The following is a 17,715-nucleotide window of genomic DNA, read 5'->3' as shown; positions in this document are numbered from 1 at the left end:
TGAGCCCCTCTACCCCCATGGAGGCCGGTATCCAGACCCCATATAAGCAACAAGAGAATTAAATGATTTTGATCCCGACCCAGTGGTGCAAACCAACCTCATAGTGAGGCTGCGAGACACGGGAACCTGAGAGGTCTGGGCCAGGTAAGGAAGAGCCATGGAAAGACAGATCCCAGATAAAAGATACAGGTTTCTCACCCATGAACCAGGCACTGAACATAAACCCACGTCTCCACAATTGAGCCGAAATGTCCTCTTCCACACAGTTCCCAAGTTATTTTAGACCATGGAGTGGATTTTGGGGTCTGTGGACTCAGAAGGGAAGGGGGGTGTCCCTGGTATCAGCCTGCATGCCTCTGAGTGAGGTTCACCCACACCATGAGCCCATCCGATCCTGGCATAAGTCCTCTTGGACAAAATCTTTCCTCAATTCTTTCCAAATAAAAAAAAATTTTTAATCACCGAATTACTTTAGCCTTAGAATCAAGCCTTAGACCCAAAATAGAAACCTCCAGCCCTTCCTCCAGGGCAGGGTCCAACTTACCACTATGTCAACCTTTGTCGGAAGTCTGGTCACAGATGTCATTTTAGGAAAAGCAGATCTAGCCTTCCAGGAACCGGCCCAGCATAGGGCAATTTTTTTAGGCTCCAAGCACTTAGAAGAGCCCACAGTTTCTGCTCACAGCCCAGAGGGAGCCCGCCAACTACCCGGTTGCTGAGTGTCCCTTTGCCTCCCCCTCACCCTGGAATCAGAGCCAGCACTGGTTTGGGGGTAAGAGAGACCTGGCAGGTCCACGTTCCCCTGGGGCTGCCATAGGATCTCTTTCTCCCCTCCCCACTTTCTGTGCCTAAAAAGACCCAAGCCCCATTCAGACAGCACTGTTCTTGCAGGTATGTCATGGTGTGAAAAGATAGAAAGATGTCACATAAAGCAGCCCTGGGCAGAGAGAACACAAAATTCCAGACTGAGTTCAAAGCACTCCCATCAGTATTGCGGTGCAATGGGGGCTGTAGTCTGAAATCTCCCCCAAAGGTCCCAAAGGGCACAGCCTGTTCTCTTCATAGACGGCACATGGGGGTTGAACACATAGAGCTGCAGATTCATTCCCCCCAAAATAAAGTTTATTCTTCAGCACTTCATACTTGGCAAGGGTTAATTACAATGTCAATTCATACAATGATTAAATTAATGAAATATTTCTGGTTCAGAGAAAAACCCTTGAGACCAACTTTGATTCCATCAGCACAGGGTAAGGGACCCAAGTCGGGGAGGCAGCAGAGGGAGGGTTAAGGGGAATACTTAGCCAGTGATTAAATGTCATTTTCCTTGATTCAAGCGATTCTCATTTTATTCAAGTGTCCTGGAAATGATGATGAAGACTTTCTTTTCTCCATTTTGGGGAATTCTTTTTTGGCCAATGAATAACTCTCAATCATCTGCTTTTAAAAGTATTGTGCAATTTCTAAGTAACAATTTTTTTAAAAAAATCAGGCTGACACTGCCAACTCCCGCTGGTTGGGGTTTTCTGAATCACCTACAGAAAGACGGCTGCTCTGCAGAGAGCCTGTCTGGGAAACTGGCCTGTATATCCTGTGTCCCAAAGCATCTGTTTCCTCAAAGATGTAGCCAGGGGGCTCAGCATATGAAGCCAGGCACCTGCCCATATCCTTGGGAGTAAAGCTGATGCTGTATGTGGTCTGGCCCTCCACGGGGATATTTCCTTGGGGGCCAGCCCAGGGAGGCTTACAGCTTTTGGTATTGATGGGTGGGTGGGGCACATAGTGGGCCCGAGTCGTAGTCAGACAGTCCAGGGGCTCGGTGGGAATGTTCAGGTGGGGAACGGGCTTGACTAGCTCTGGGCGCATGCCAGGCCACTGCTTATAGTCATCCTTGGTGGTAGTGGAGCCTTCAAAGCGGCCACCCTTCTTGACTGAGAGCACCGGTCGGCAGGACTGAGCTGGGGCACCCTTAGGGTATGTGTAATGGGCCTGCACTGTCGTCAGAAGGTCCATCTTTTCTTCAGGAGGGACATAGGAGACAGGAACTTTGGAGAACATCTGGGGCGTTGGCCAAGCTTGGTACTTATCTCGAAACTCAGTCGTGTTAGAGAAAGGCATGTCTAAACCACAGGGCCTGGCTGCAGGTTTCAAGCTCTTGGCTGGCTCTCCCATCAGGCCCCGGTAGGATTCTTTGTGGGTGGTAAGGCTTTCAAAGGGGATTTCACAGGGTCTGAACTTCTCTGCTTCATACACAAAGCGCTTCTCCATAGGATGGGCCACATAGCTCATCTTGTAGTTAGTTAGATCCTCCAGGGGTATGTTACAGAGCCTGGGAATGGCCAGAGGCTTACAACTCATGGTGTTTACTCGACCCTTTACAGAATAGTCATCCTGGTGTGTAGTTCTACTATCAAACCTGGTTGATGCTGGACAGTAGTGGTGTTCTGGACGAAGGAGCTCTCGTCTTGGTTGGTTCCAGGGTAAATAATCAGCTGAAAATAAAACAGTAGTGGTAGTTACTTATAAATCAAATCCACTTAACCTACATGTATTCTAAGGGGCCCCAAAGCCTTAAACCAGTCTCCAATGAGATGGGCCTTGAGACAAAGGAAGAATAAAATAGATCTCTTCCACCACCTCAATCAAAGGCTTAATGTTTCAACTTTATTGTACTTGCAAGTTACTCTGCAGAACAGATAAATTTACAGGTGTCTCCTCATAATCCACAAAGCTGCATGCAGGGTTTTAGAGGGTCCACAGCTGTGGGAGGATCTAGGGACTTGACACTAAGGAGTGCAGCCACTCATGTACCCTGATCCAAGAACAGTTCCGTTCCTCTACAGGGAAGGTGTCCTCTCTGAATCAGCACAGAGTGGGAAGATGGGCGTGGTGTAATGAGATAGGGGATTAACAACCCACACTGGTGGGTGACCAACCAGACCGAGCAGACCTCCCGTGAATGAGAAGGGAGGTCTGCTCGGTCTGGTTGGTGTGACACATTTAATCCACATAAATTAAATATGCTGTCCCAAGGGAATAAAGGCATTGTGTTGGCTGGAGAGAGAACAGCAGCTGCCACTTGCACAGAGTTTATCATGTGATAGGAAATATTCTAAATACTTTCCATATTAACTCATTTAATCTTCAAACAGGCCTAATCAGACCCATTTTATATATGTATAAATACACCCACTTTATAGATGCAGAAACAGAAGCACAGAGAACTCAGGAAACCTGCCCAAGGTCACTTGGCTGGAAGTGAAAAAGCATGGCTGCAAATGCAGATTCAGAATCCATGCTCTGGACCCGCTCCACTACCTGGTTCTGACAGTCAAGGAACACTGACTATGTACCAGCTAACTGTGCTCCGGGATTTCCGTACATGATCTTGTTTCATCATACAATAACTCTTCGTATGGGTGTAATTATCTCTATTTTACACATTTCCAAGAGCAGGACTCAGAGAGGCTAAGAAACTTTTCTAAAAGTCACATGGCTAGGAAATTAAGAGTTGGCATTTAAACCACATAGTTGACTCCAAAGTCATGCTCTTCCCACAGCCTCTATTATGGCTAAGAGCATAATATATCTAGAGAATGAAGGTTAAAGAAAAGACTAATGAAAAATAATCAGAATATTTGCAGAAGAAGAATTTCAGAATGTTTGAAGAATGAAAAGAATAGGCAAACCATATCTAGGGGATATCTGTCTCAAGAGGAACCTTTGCTGTGGAACTTGCACAGCCACGATAATGAGAGGCCTGCACCCAAAGAAAATCTGCCCTAAAGATGGCCTCCACACATCCTGAGGAGCAAGTTTTGTCCTCAAATTGCGCTGTGGGATGCTTTTAAAGTAACACAATTTCTACGGCAACTTTGAAACTAAAAATCTAGATGAGAAAAATAGCACAGCAAACCATACCATTCAAACACCTTGATACCGCTTCCATTCTTTTCATAATACTGGACTCACACCTAAATCCTACATTGCCCCCCACTGCACCCATCAATTACCAGATCTAAAGTAACCAATATGAAATCCCAGTGAAAAGCAGCTTCTCAGGAGCCTTGGTTATATATAGCCAATACCAGTGGAGTCCACAGGCACACTTTTTGAAAATACTTTTACTGAGATATAATCTGTATAACACAAATGCACCGTCTTACATTCTTTAATTATGCAATAACTTTTACAGAGTTGTGCAACCATCACCAAAATGCAGTTATAGAACATTTCTACCCCAAAAAATATTAAGCACATCTGCAATTAATCTTTACTCCCATTACCAGACAACCATTCTATCTGCTCTTGGTCTCTATAGATGTGCCTTTTCTGGACATTTTATATAAACAGAATTGGACAATATATAGTGTTTTGCATCTGGCTTTTTTTCATGGAATATAACATAATTGAGATTCATCCCTGTTGCAGCATGTATCAGTTCATTGCTTTTGTTGCTGAATAGTATTACGTTATATGGATATACTAAATTTTGTTTATCCATTCATCAACTGATGAATATTTGGGTTGTTTCTACTTGTTGGCTATTAGGAAAATTTCTGCTATGAACATTCATGGTCAAGTCTTTGTGTGGATATATATTTCATTTCTCTTAGGTTGATACCAAGAGCAGAATGGCTAGGTTATATGGTAAATCTATGTTTAACTTTTTAAGATAGTGCAAACTTTCCAAAGTGGATTATCATTTTACATTTTCACCAGCAATTTGTGAAGGTTCTAATTCCTCTACACCTTCACCCACACTTGTTTTTTTTAAATTATAGACACTGTAGTAGGTGTTTAGTGGTATCCCAATACAGTTTACTTCACATTTACCCAATAACTCATGATGGCAATAAAAAGAAATACAGAGTTAAACAAAAGGAGCAGACAGGAATATGTCCCAAATGAAAGAACTAGACAAAACTACAAAGAAAGAGCTAAACAAAACAGAGATAAGCAATATGCTAAATAGAGAATTCAAAGTAGAAGTCATAAAGATACTCACTGGACCCTAGAGAAGAGTTTTCAGTGAGAACTTCAACAAAGAGACAGAAAATATAAAAAAGAACCAGTCGTAATTGAATATATAACTGACATTACAAATACACCACAAGAGAATCAACAGCAGATTAGAGGATGCAGAAGAATGGGTCAATAATCTGGAAGACAGGATAATGAAAGCAACCAAGGCAACCATCAAAGAGAAGAGAATATTTAAGAATGAGGATAGGTTAAGGGACATCTGCAACGTCATCAAGCATAATAACATTCACTCTATAGAGGTCCCAGGAGAAGGAGAGAGACAGAAGGAGGCAGAAAACCTATTTGAAGAAATAATAGCCGAAAGTTTTCCCGAGCTAGAGAATGAAACAGACATCCAAGGTCCAGGAGGCACAGAGAGTCCCTAACAAGATGAACCCAAGGAGATCCACACCTAGACATATAATAATTAAAGTTGCAAAGATTAAGGATGAAGAGAGAATCTTAAGAGCAGGAGGAGAAAACACTTACATACAAGGGAAACCCCATAAGGTTGTGAGCTGATTTTTTCCAGCAAAAACTTTGCAGGCCAGAGTGGTGTGATATATACAAGGTGCTAAAAGGAAAAAACTGACAACCAAGAACACTCTACCCAGCAAAGCTATCATTCAGAATTGGAGGAGAGAAAGATTTCCCAAACAAAGTTAATAGTTCATCACCACTAAACTAGCCTTACAAGAAATGTTGAAGTGGGGGAGGAGTTAAGATGGCGGAGGAGTAGGGGATCCCTTTTCCAGCCGGTCCCCTGAGTCGAGCTGGATAGGTACCACACCAGCCTAAACAACCACGGAATCAGCCTGAGACGCAGGAAGATACATCTGGATCTCTACAAATGAACATCTCCAGCGCTGAGTATTGAGGTACGAAGCGGGGAGCCGTGAAACCGCGCACAGATATCGGAAGATAAACGGAAGGGGGAGGGAGCCGCCGCGTTCAGGCCCCGGGAAGCGGTAGCCACTTGCAAGGGAGAGCGGGCGGGGCTCGCGGACGGCACTCGCGAGAGAGCAGCCTGAGAACGGTGAGTCAGAGCGCGTGGAACACCGGAATCCCGGTGTGCTCACGGGATCCAGACTGAGACCGGGAGCTTCCGGAGCGCGTGCGGGGCAGCTGGCGGGCCACCTGCACGGGGGAGCAGGCGGACTCGCGGTCGGCACCCGCGAAACAGCAGACTGAGACCCTGAACCAGGTGCGCGCGCGCCATCAGGCTTCTCACGGAACACCGGAATCCCGGTGCGCTCACCGGGCATAGACTGAGACCCGGAGATCCAGGAGCGCACGAGGTGGCTGGCGGCTGGCGGCATTAGAAACACAAAGGACACAGACGCGCTGGCCCTGGAAGTGAAGGCAGGGATGCCGGGTGTGGGGCGCACACCCCGGGACGCTGCAGGGTTGAGCAGCACCAACAGTAACGGAGTTAAAGTGGCCAGAACATCAGTGGGGAACGGGCCGCAATCCCTCTGTTCTGTGACAGAGGCTGGGATTCGGCCGCTGCTGCTCTGACTCTCAGAAGAGGCACAGCAAACTGCCAGGGAAAGCCGCCAGAGAACAAAAGCCTGGAAATACCGGCTCAGGGAGTGCCCATCCCCATCCCCCCTCGCAGGGGACACGGAGACTCTACCCAAACAGGGTTGCCTGAGTATCCGGCAGGCCCCTCCCCTAGAACACAGAAGGCAGGCTGAAAAATCAAGAAGCCCACAACCCGGGCGCCTGGATGGCGCAGTCATTGAGCGCCTGTCTTCGGCTTAGGGCGTGATCCCTGCGTTCCGGAAAGGAGTCCCTCATCGGGCTCCTCCGCTGGGAGCCTGCTTCTTCCTCTCTCACTCCCCTGCTTCTGTTCCCTCTCTCGCTGGTTGGCTGCCACATAAATAAATAAATAAAATCTTTAAAGAAGAAGCCCACATCCCTAAGATCCCTATAAAACAAGGGGCACGGCCTGGGACCCAGTCAATAATTTGGGCTCTGGAAACCCCGCAACCTCTCTTCATCAGAATGACAAGAAGGAGAAGCCCCCCCCCAGCAAAGAAAAGACAGTGAGACTGTGGCCTCTGCCACAGAAATAATGGATATGGATATAACCAAAGTATCAGAAATGGAATTCAGAGTAACGATGGTCAAAATGATGAGTAGAATTGAAAAAAGTATAAACGAAAAGGTTACTGAGAATATAGAATCCCTAAGAACAGAAATGAGAGCGAATCTGACAGAAATTAAAAATTCTATGAGCCAAATGCAGGCAAAACTAGAGGCTCTGACAGCCAGGGTCGCAGAAGCAGAGGAAAGGGTTAGTGAATTGGAGGATGGGTTAATAGAGGAAAAAATGAAAATAGAAGATGGGTCTTAAAAAAATCCATGCCCACGAATGTAGGTTACGGGAGATTACTGACTCAATGAAACGATCCAATGTTAGAATCATCGGCATCCCCGAGGGGGTGGAGAAAAACAGAGGTCTAGAAGAGATATTTGAACAAATTGTAGCTGAAAACTTCCCTAATCTAGCAAGGGAAACAAACATTCGTGTCCAAGAGGCAGAGAGGACCCCTCCCAAGCTCAACCACGACAAACCTACGCCACGTCACGTCATAGTGCAATTCGCAAATATTAGATGCAAGGATACAGTATTGAAAGCGGCCAGGGCAAAGAAATTTCTCACGTACCAAGGCAAAAGCATCAGAATTACGTCAGACCTGTCTACACAGACCTGAAATGAGAGAAAGGATTGGGGGAGCATATTTAAAGCTCTTTCAGAGAAAAACAGGCAGCCAAGGATCCTTTATCCAGCAAGGCTGTCATTCAGAATTGATGGAGAAATAAAGACATTTCAGAATCGCCAGTCACTAACCAATTTTGTAACTACGAAACCAGCCCTACAGGAGATATTACGGGGGGTTCTATAAAAGTAAAAAGGCCCCAAGAGTGATACACAAAAGAAAGTCACAGCCAATACAAACAAAGACTTTACTGGCAACATGGCAACATTAAAATCATATCTCTCAGTAATCAGTCTTAATGTAAATGGTTTGAACGCTCCCATAACGCCACAGGGTTGCAGATTGGATAAAAAGAAATGACCCATCCATTTGCTGTCTACAAGAGACTCATTTCAAACCCAAAGATGCATTCAGACTGAGAGTAAGGGGATGGAGTACCATCTTTCACGCAAATGGTCCTCAAAAGAAAGCTGGGGTAGCAATTCTCATATCAGATAAATTGGATTTTAAACTACAGACTATAGTTAGAGACGCAGAAGGGCACTATATTATTCTTAAGGGAAGTATTCAACAAGTGGATATGACAATTATAAATATATATGCCCCCAAGAGGGGAGCAGCAAGATACACAAGCCAACTCTTATCCAGAATAAAGAGACATATAAATAAAAATACATTAATAGTAGGGGACCTCAACACTCCACTATCAGAAATAGACAGAACACCCTGGCAAAAACTAAGCAAAGAATCAAAGGCTTTGAATGCCATACTCGACGAGTTGGACCTCATAGATATATATAGAACACTACACCCCAGAACCAAAGAATACTCATTCTATTCTAATGCCCATGGAACATTCTCAAGAATAGACCATGTTCTGGGACACAAAACAGGTCTCAACCGATACCAAAAGACTGAAATTATCCCCTGCATATTCTCAGACCACAACGCTCTGAAATTGGAACTCAACCACAAGGAAAAATTTGGAAGAAACGCAAACACTTGGAGACTAAGAGCCATACTGCTCAGGAATGACTCGATAAACCAGGAAATCAAAAATCAAATTAAACAATTTATGGAGACCAATGAGAATGAAAATACAACAGTCCAAAACCTATGGGATACTGCAAAGGCAGTCCTAAGGGGGAAATACATAGCCATCCAAGCCTCACTCAAAAGAATAGAAAAATCTAAAATGCAGTTTTTATATTCTCACCTCAAGAAGCTGGAACAGCAACAGAGGGACAGGCCTAATCCACGCACGAGGAAGCAGTTGGCCAAAATTAGAGCTGAAATCAATCAAGCAGAAACAAGAAGTACAGTAGAGCAGATCAACAGGACTAGAAGCTGGTTCTTGGAGAGAATCAATAAAATTGACAGACCACTGGCAAGACTTATCCAAAAGAAAAGAGAAAGGACCCAGATTATTAAAATTATGAATGAAAAAGGAGAGGTCACGACGAACACCATTGAAATTGGAAGGATTATTAGAAATTTTTATCAACAGCTATATGCCAATAAACTAAGCAATCTGGAAGAGATGGAATCCTTCCTGGAAACCTATAAACTACCAAGATTGAAACCGGAAGAAATTGATTCCTTAAACAGGCCAATTAATTATGAAGAGATTGAGTCAGTGATAAACAACCTTCCAAATAACAAAACTCCAGGCCCGGACGGTTTTCCTGGGGAATTCTACCAAACATTCAAAGAAGAAATAATACCTATTCTCCTAAAGCTATTTCAAAAAATAGAAACAGAAGGAAAGCTACCAAACTCATTCTATGAGGCCAATATTACCTTGATCCCCAAACCAGGCAAAGACCCCCTCAAAAAGGAGAATTACAGACCGATTTCCCTAATGAATATGGACGCCAAAATCCTCAACAAGATACTTGCTAATAGAATCCAACAGTACATTAAAAGGATTATCCATCACGATCAAGTGGGATTCATACCTGGGATGCAAGCGTGGTTCAATATTCGCAAATCAATCAGCGTGATACATCATATCAACAAGAAAAGACTCAGGAACCATATGATCCTCTCAATCGATGCCGAAAAAGCATTTGACAAAATACAGCATCCTTTCCTGATTAAAACCCTTCAGAGTGTAGGAATAGAGGGTACATTTCTCAATCTCATAAAAGCCATCTATGAAAAGCCTACTGCAAATATTATTCTCAATGGGGAAAAGCTGGAAGCCTTTCCCTTAAGATCAGGAACTCGACAAGGATGCCCACTCTCACCACTATTATTCAACATAGTACTAGAAGTCCTTGCAACAGCAATCAGACGACAAAAAGGGATCAAAGGTATTCAAATTGGCAAAGAAGAAGTCAAAATGTCTCTCTTCGCAGATGACATGATACTCTATATGGAAAACCCAAAAGAAGCCACTCCCAAATTATTAGAAGTTATAGAGCAATTCAGTAACGTGGCAGGATACAAAATAAATGCTCAGAAATCAGTTGCATTTCTATACACGAATAACGAGACCTAAGAAAGAGAAATTAGGGAATCCATCCCATTTACAATAGCACCAAAAACCATACGTTACCTTGGAATTAACTTAACCAGAGACGTAAAGGACCTATATTCTAGAAACTATAAATCACTCTTGAAAGACATTGAGGAAGACATAAAAAGATGGAAAGATATTCCATGCTCATGGATCGGAAGAATTAACATAGTTAAAATGTCCATGCTACCCAGAGCAATCTACACTTTCAATGCTATCCCGATCAAAATACCAAGGACATTTTTCAAAGAACTGGAACAAACAGTCCTTAAATTTGTATGGAAACAGAAAAGGCCCCGAATCTCCAAGGAACTGTTGAAAAGGAAAAACAAAGCTGGGGGCATCACAATGCCGGATTTCGAGCTGTACTACAAAGCTGTGATCACAAAGACAGCATGGTACTGGCACAAAAACAGACACATAGACCAATGGAACAGAATAGAGAGCCCAGAAATGGACCCTCGGCTCTTTGGGCAACTAATCTTTGATAAAGCAGGAAAAAACATCCGGTGGGAAAAAGACAGTCTCTTCAATAAATGGTGCTGGGAAAATTGGACAGCTACATGCAAAAGAATGAAACCTGACCACTATCTCACACCATACACAAAAATAAACTCCAAATGGATGAAAGACCTCAATGTGAGACAGGAATCTATCAAAATTCTAGAGGAGAACATAGGCAACAACCTCTACGCCATCGGCCAAAGCAACCTTTTTCATGACACATCCCCAAAGGCAAGGGAAACAAAAGATAAAATGAATTTATGGGACTTCATCAAGATTAAAAGTTTCTGCACAGCCAAGGAAACAGTCAGAAAAACTAAGAGGCAGCCCACGGAATGGGAGAATATATTTGCAAATGACACTACAGATAAAGGACTGGTATCCAAGATCTACAAAGAACTTCTCAAACTCAATACACGAGAAACAAATAAACAAATCAAAAAATGGGCAGAAGATATGAACAGACACTTTTCTAATGAAGACATACAAATGGCTAACAGACACATGAAAAAATGTTCAAAATCATTAGCCATCAAGGAAATTCAAATCAAAACCACACTGAGATACCACCTTACGCCAGTTAGAATGGCAAAAATAGACAAGGCAAGAAACAACAATTGTTGGAGAGGATGTGGAGAAAGGGGATCCCTCCTACATTGTTGGTGGGAATGCAAGTTGGTACAGCCACTCTGGAAAACAGTGTGGAGGTCCCTTAAAAAGTTAAAAATTGAGCTACCCTATGATCCAGCCATTGCACTACTGGGTATTTACCCCAAAGATACAGACATAGTGAAGAGAAGGGCCATATGCACCCCAATGTTCATAGCAGCAATGTCCACAATAGCTAAAACGTGGAAGGAGCCGAGATGCCCTTCAACAGATGACTGGATTAAGAAGTTGTGGTCCATATATACAAGGGAATATAACTCAGCTATCAGAAAGAACGAGTTCTCAACATTTGCTACAACATGGACAGCACTGGAGGAGATAATGCTAAGTGAAATAAGTCAAGCAGAGAAAGACAACTATCATATGATTTCTCTCATCTATGGAACATAAGAACTAGGATGATCAGTAGGGGAAGAAAGGGATAAAGAAAGGGGGGGGTAATCAGAAGGGGGAATGAAACATGAGAGACTATGGACTATGAGAAACAAACTGAGGACTTCAGAGGGGAGGGGGGTGGGGGAATGGGATAGACCGGTGATGGGTAGTAAGGAGGGCACGTATTGCATGGTGCACTGGGTGTTATACACAACTAATGAATCATCGAGCCTTACATCGGAAACCGGGGATGTACTGTATGGTGACTAACATAATATAATAAAAAATCATTAAAAAAAAAAAAAAAAAAGAAACACAAAGGACACAGTCGCGCTGGCCCTGGAAGTGAAGGCAGGGATGCCGGGTGTGGGGCGCACACCCCGGGACGCTGCAGGGTTGAGCAGCACCAACAGTAACGGAGTTAAAGTGGCCAGAACATCAGTGGGGAACGGGCCGCAATCCCTCTGTTCTGTGACAGAGGCTGGGATTCGGCCGCTGCTGCTCTGACTCTCAGAAGAGGCACAGCAAACTGCCAGGGAAAGCCGCCAGAGAACAAAAGCCTGGAAATACCGGCTCAGGGAGTGCCCATCCCCATCCCCCCTCGCAGGGGACACGGAGACTCTACCCAAACAGGGTTGCCTGAGTATCCGGCAGGCCCCTCCCCTAGAACACAGAAGGCAGGCTGAAAAATCAAGAAGCCCACAACCCGGGCGCCTGGATGGCGCAGTCATTGAGCGCCTGTCTTCGGCTTAGGGCGTGATCCCTGCGTTCCGGAAAGGAGTCCCTCATCGGGCTCCTCCGCTGGGAGCCTGCTTCTTCCTCTCTCACTCCCCTGCTTCTGTTCCCATTCTTGCTGACTGTCTGTCTCTCTCTCTCTCAGATAAATAAATAAATAAAATCTTTAAAGAAGAAGCCCACATCCCTAAGATCCCTATAAAACAAGGGGCATGGCCTGGGACCCAGTCAATAATTTGGGCTCTGGACAACCCCACAACCTCTCCTCATCAGAAGGACAAGAAGGAGAAGCCCCCCCACCCCAACAAAGAAAAGACAATGAGTCTGTGGCCTCTGCCACAGAAAAAATGGATATGGATATAACCAAAGTATCAGAAATGGAATTCAGAGTAACGATGGTCAAAATGATGAGTAGAATTGAAAAAAATATTAACGAAAAGGTTACTGAGAATATAGAATCCCTAAGGACAGAAATGAAAGCGAATCTGACAGAAATTAAAAATTCTATGAGCCAAATGCAGGCAAAACTAGAGGCTCTGACGGCCAGGGTCACTGAAGCAGAGGAAAGGGTTAGGGAATTGGAGAATGGGTTAATAGAGGAAAAAATGAAAATAGAAGATGGGTCTTAAAAAAATCCAAGCCCACAAATGTAGGTTACGGGAGATTACTGACTCAATGAAACGTTCCAATGTCAGAATCATCGGCATCCCCGAGGGGGTGGAGAAAAACAGAGGTCTAGAAGAGATATTTGAACAAATTGTAGCTGAAAACTTCCCTGATCTAGCAAGGGAAACAAACATTCGTGTCCAAGAGGCAGAGAGGACCCCTCCCAAGCTCAACCACGACAAACCTACGCCACGTCACGTCATAGTGCAATTCGCAGATATTAGATCCAAGGATACAGTATTGAAAGCGGCCAGGGCAAAGAAATTTCTCACGTACCAAGGCAAAGGCATCAGAATTACATCAGACCTGTCTACACAGACCTGGAATGAGAGAAAGGGTTGGGGGAGCATTTTTAAAGCCCTTTCAGAGAAAAACAGGCAGCCAAGGATCCTTTATCCAGCAAGGCTGTCATTCAGAATTGATGGAGAAATAAAGACATTTCAGAATCGCCAGTCATTAACCAATTTTGTAACCATTAAACCAGCCCTACAGGAGATATTAAGGGGGGTTCTATAAAGGTAAAAAGGCCCCAAGAGTGATACACAAAAGAAAGTCACAACCAATACAAACAAAGACTTTACTGGCAACATGGCATCATTAAAATCATATTTCTCAGTTCTTAGCGCTAATGTAAATGGTTTGAACGCTCCCATAACGCCACAGGGTTGCAGATTGGATAAAAAGAAATGACCCATCCATTTGCTGTCTACAAGAGACTCATTTCAAACCCAAAGATGCATTCAGACTGAGAGTAAGGGGATGGAGTACCATCTTTCACGCAAATGGACCTCAAAAGAAAGCTGGGGTAGCAATTCTCATATCAGATAAATTGGATTTTAAACTACAGACTATAGTTAGAGACGCAGAAGGGCACTATATTATTCTTAAGGGAAGTATTCAACAAGTGGATATGACAATTATAAATATATATGCCCCCAACAGGGGAGCAGCAAGAAACACAAGCCAACTCTTAACCAGAATAAAGAGACATATAAATAAAAATACATTAATAGTAGGGGACCTCAACACTCCATTATCAGAAATAGACAGAACACCCTGGCAAAAACTAAGCAAAGAATCAAAGGCTTTGAATGCCATACTCGACGAGTTGGACCTCATAGATATATACAGAACACTACACCCCAGAACCAAAGAATACTCATTCTATTCTAATGCCCATGGAACATTCTCAAGAATAGACCATGTTCTGGGACACAAAACAGGTCTCAACCGATACCAAAAGATTGAAATTATCCCCTGCATATTCTCAGACCACAATGCTCTGAAATTGGAATTCAACCACAAGGAAAAATTTGGAAGAAACTCAAACACTTGGAGACTGAGAACCATCCTGCTCAGGAATGACTCGATAAACCAGGAAATCAAAAATCAAATTAAACAATTTATGGAGACCAATGAGAATGAAAATACAACAGTCCAAAACCTATGGGATACTGCAAAGGCAGTCCTAAGGGGGAAATACATAGCCATCCAAGCCTCACTCAAAAGAATAGAAAAATCTAAAATGCAGTTTTTATATTCTCACCTCAAGAAGCTGGAACAGCAACAGAGGGACAGGCCTAATCCACGCACGAGGAAGCAGTTGGCCAAAATTAGAGCTGAAATCAATCAAGCAGAAACAAGAAGTACAGTAGAGCAGATCAACAGGACTAGAAGCTGGTTCTTGGAGAGAATCAATAAAATTGACAGACCACTGGCAAGACTTATCCAAAAGAAAAGAGAAAGGACCCAGATTATTAAAATTATGAATGAAAAAGGAGAGGTCACGACGAACACCATTGAAATTGGAAGGATTATTAGAAATTTTTATCAACAGCTATATGCCAATAAACTAAGCAATCTGGAAGAGATGGAATCCTTCCTGGAAACCTATAAACTACCAAGATTGAAACCGGAAGAAATTGATTCCTTAAACAGGCCAATTAATTATGAAGAGATTGAGTCAGTGATAAACAACCTTCCAAATAACAAAACTCCAGGCCCGGACGGTTTTCCTGGGGAATTCTACCAAACATTCAAAGAAGAAATAATACCTATTCTCCTAAAGCTATTTCAAAAAATAGAAACAGAAGGAAAGCTACCAAACTCATTCTATGAGGCCAATATTACCTTGATCCCCAAACCAGGCAAAGACCCCCTCAAAAAGGAGAATTACAGACCGATTTCCCTAATGAATATGGACGCCAAAATCCTCAACAAGATACTTGCTAATAGAATCCAACAGTACATTAAAAGGATTATCCATCACGATCAAGTGGGATTCATACCTGGGATGCAAGCGTGGTTCAATATTCGCAAATCAATCAGCGTGATACATCATATCAACAAGAAAAGACTCAGGAACCATATGATCCTCTCAATCGATGCCGAAAAAGCATTTGACAAAATACAGCATCCTTTCCTGATTAAAACCCTTCAGAGTGTAGGAATAGAGGGTACATTTCTCAATCTCATAAAAGCCATCTATGAAAAGCCTACTGCAAATATTATTCTCAATGGGGAAAAGCTGGAAGCCTTTCCCTTAAGATCAGGAACTCGACAAGGATGCCCACTCTCACCACTATTATTCAACATAGTACTAGAAGTCCTTGCAACAGCAATCAGACGACAAAAAGGGATCAAAGGTATTCAAATTGGCAAAGAAGAAGTCAAAATGTCTCTCTTCGCAGATGACATGATACTCTATATGGAAAACCCAAAAGAAGCCACTCCCAAATTATTAGAAGTTATAGAGCAATTCAGTAACGTGGCAGGATACAAAATAAATGCTCAGAAATCAGTTGCATTTCTATACACGAATAACGAGACCTAAGAAAGAGAAATTAGGGAATCCATCCCATTTACAATAGCACCAAAAACCATACGTTACCTTGGAATTAACTTAACCAGAGACGTAAAGGACCTATATTCTAGAAACTATAAATCACTCTTGAAAGACATTGAGGAAGACATAAAAAGATGGAAAGATATTCCATGCTCATGGATCGGAAGAATTAACATAGTTAAAATGTCCATGCTACCCAGAGCAATCTACACTTTCAATGCTATCCCGATCAAAATACCAAGGACATTTTTCAAAGAACTGGAACAAACAGTCCTTAAATTTGTATGGAAACAGAAAAGGCCCCGAATCTCCAAGGAACTGTTGAAAAGGAAAAACAAAGCTGGGGGCATCACAATGCCGGATTTCGAGCTGTACTACAAAGCTGTGATCACAAAGACAGCATGGTACTGGCACAAAAACAGACACATAGACCAATGGAACAGAATAGAGAGCCCAGAAATGGACCCTCGGCTCTTTGGGCAACTAATCTTTGATAAAGCAGGAAAAAACATCCGGTGGGAAAAAGACAGTCTCTTCAATAAATGGTGCTGGGAAAATTGGACAGCTACATGCAAAAGAATGAAACCTGACCACTATCTCACACCATACACAAAAATAAACTCCAAATGGATGAAAGACCTCAATGTGAGACAGGAATCTATCAAAATTCTAGAGGAGAACATAGGCAACAACCTCTACGCCATCGGCCAAAGCAACCTTTTTCATGACACATCCCCAAAGGCAAGGGAAACAAAAGATAAAATGAATTTATGGGACTTCATCAAGATTAAAAGTTTCTGCACAGCCAAGGAAACAGTCAGAAAAACTAAGAGGCAGCCCACGGAATGGGAGAATATATTTGCAAATGACACTACAGATAAAGGACTGGTATCCAAGATCTACAAAGAACTTCTCAAACTCAATACACGAGAAACAAATAAACAAATCAAAAAATGGGCAGAAGATATGAACAGACACTTTTCTAATGAAGACATACAAATGGCTAACAGACACATGAAAAAATGTTCAAAATCATTAGCCATCAAGGAAATTCAAATCAAAACCACACTGAGATACCACCTTACGCCAGTTAGAATGGCAAAAATAGACAAGGCAAGAAACAACAATTGTTGGAGAGGATGTGGAGAAAGGGGATCCCTCCTACATTGTTGGTGGGAATGCAAGTTGGTACAGCCACTCTGGAAAACAGTGTGGAGGTCCCTTAAAAAGTTAAAAATTGAGCTACCCTATGATCCAGCCATTGCACTACTGGGTATTTACCCCAAAGATACAGACATAGTGAAGAGAAGGGCCATATGCACCCCAATGTTCATAGCAGCAATGTCCACAATAGCTAAAACGTGGAAGGAGCCGAGATGCCCTTCAACAGATGACTGGATTAAGAAGTTGTGGTCCATATATACAAGGGAATATAACTCAGCTATCAGAAAGAACGAGTTCTCAACATTTGCTACAACATGGACAGCACTGGAGGAGATAATGCTAAGTGAAATAAGTCAAGCAGAGAAAGACAACTATCAAATGATTTCTCTCATCTATGGAACATAAGAACTAGGATGATCAGTAGGGGAAGAAAGGGATAAAGAAAGGGGGGTAATCAGAAGGGGGAATGAAGCATGAGAGACTAT

General features: G+C 43.0%; 1 protein-coding gene across 1 annotated transcript in view; it reads right to left on the bottom strand.

The window, feature by feature from the left end:
- Positions 1 to 1,136: 1,136 nt before the first annotated feature.
- Positions 1,137 to 17,715, bottom strand: part of SAXO1 (stabilizer of axonemal microtubules 1) — a 39,391-nt gene continuing 22,812 nt past the window's right edge. The window contains exon 3 of the mRNA XM_045780791.2: positions 1,137 to 2,492. Coding sequence (XP_045636747.2) covers positions 1,489 to 2,492 — 1,004 coding nt within the window. The 3' untranslated portion in view covers positions 1,137 to 1,488. The remainder of the gene's footprint in view (positions 2,493 to 17,715) is intronic.

This window comes from Ursus americanus, chromosome 18 (genome assembly GCF_024610735.1).
Source record: "Ursus americanus isolate L20-20 chromosome 18, mUrsAme1.1.p, whole genome shotgun sequence".
NCBI classification, from domain to species: domain Eukaryota; kingdom Metazoa; phylum Chordata; class Mammalia; order Carnivora; family Ursidae; genus Ursus; species Ursus americanus.
Note: the sequence above shows the minus strand (reverse complement) of the source record. Positions and strands in the feature narration are given on the sequence as shown.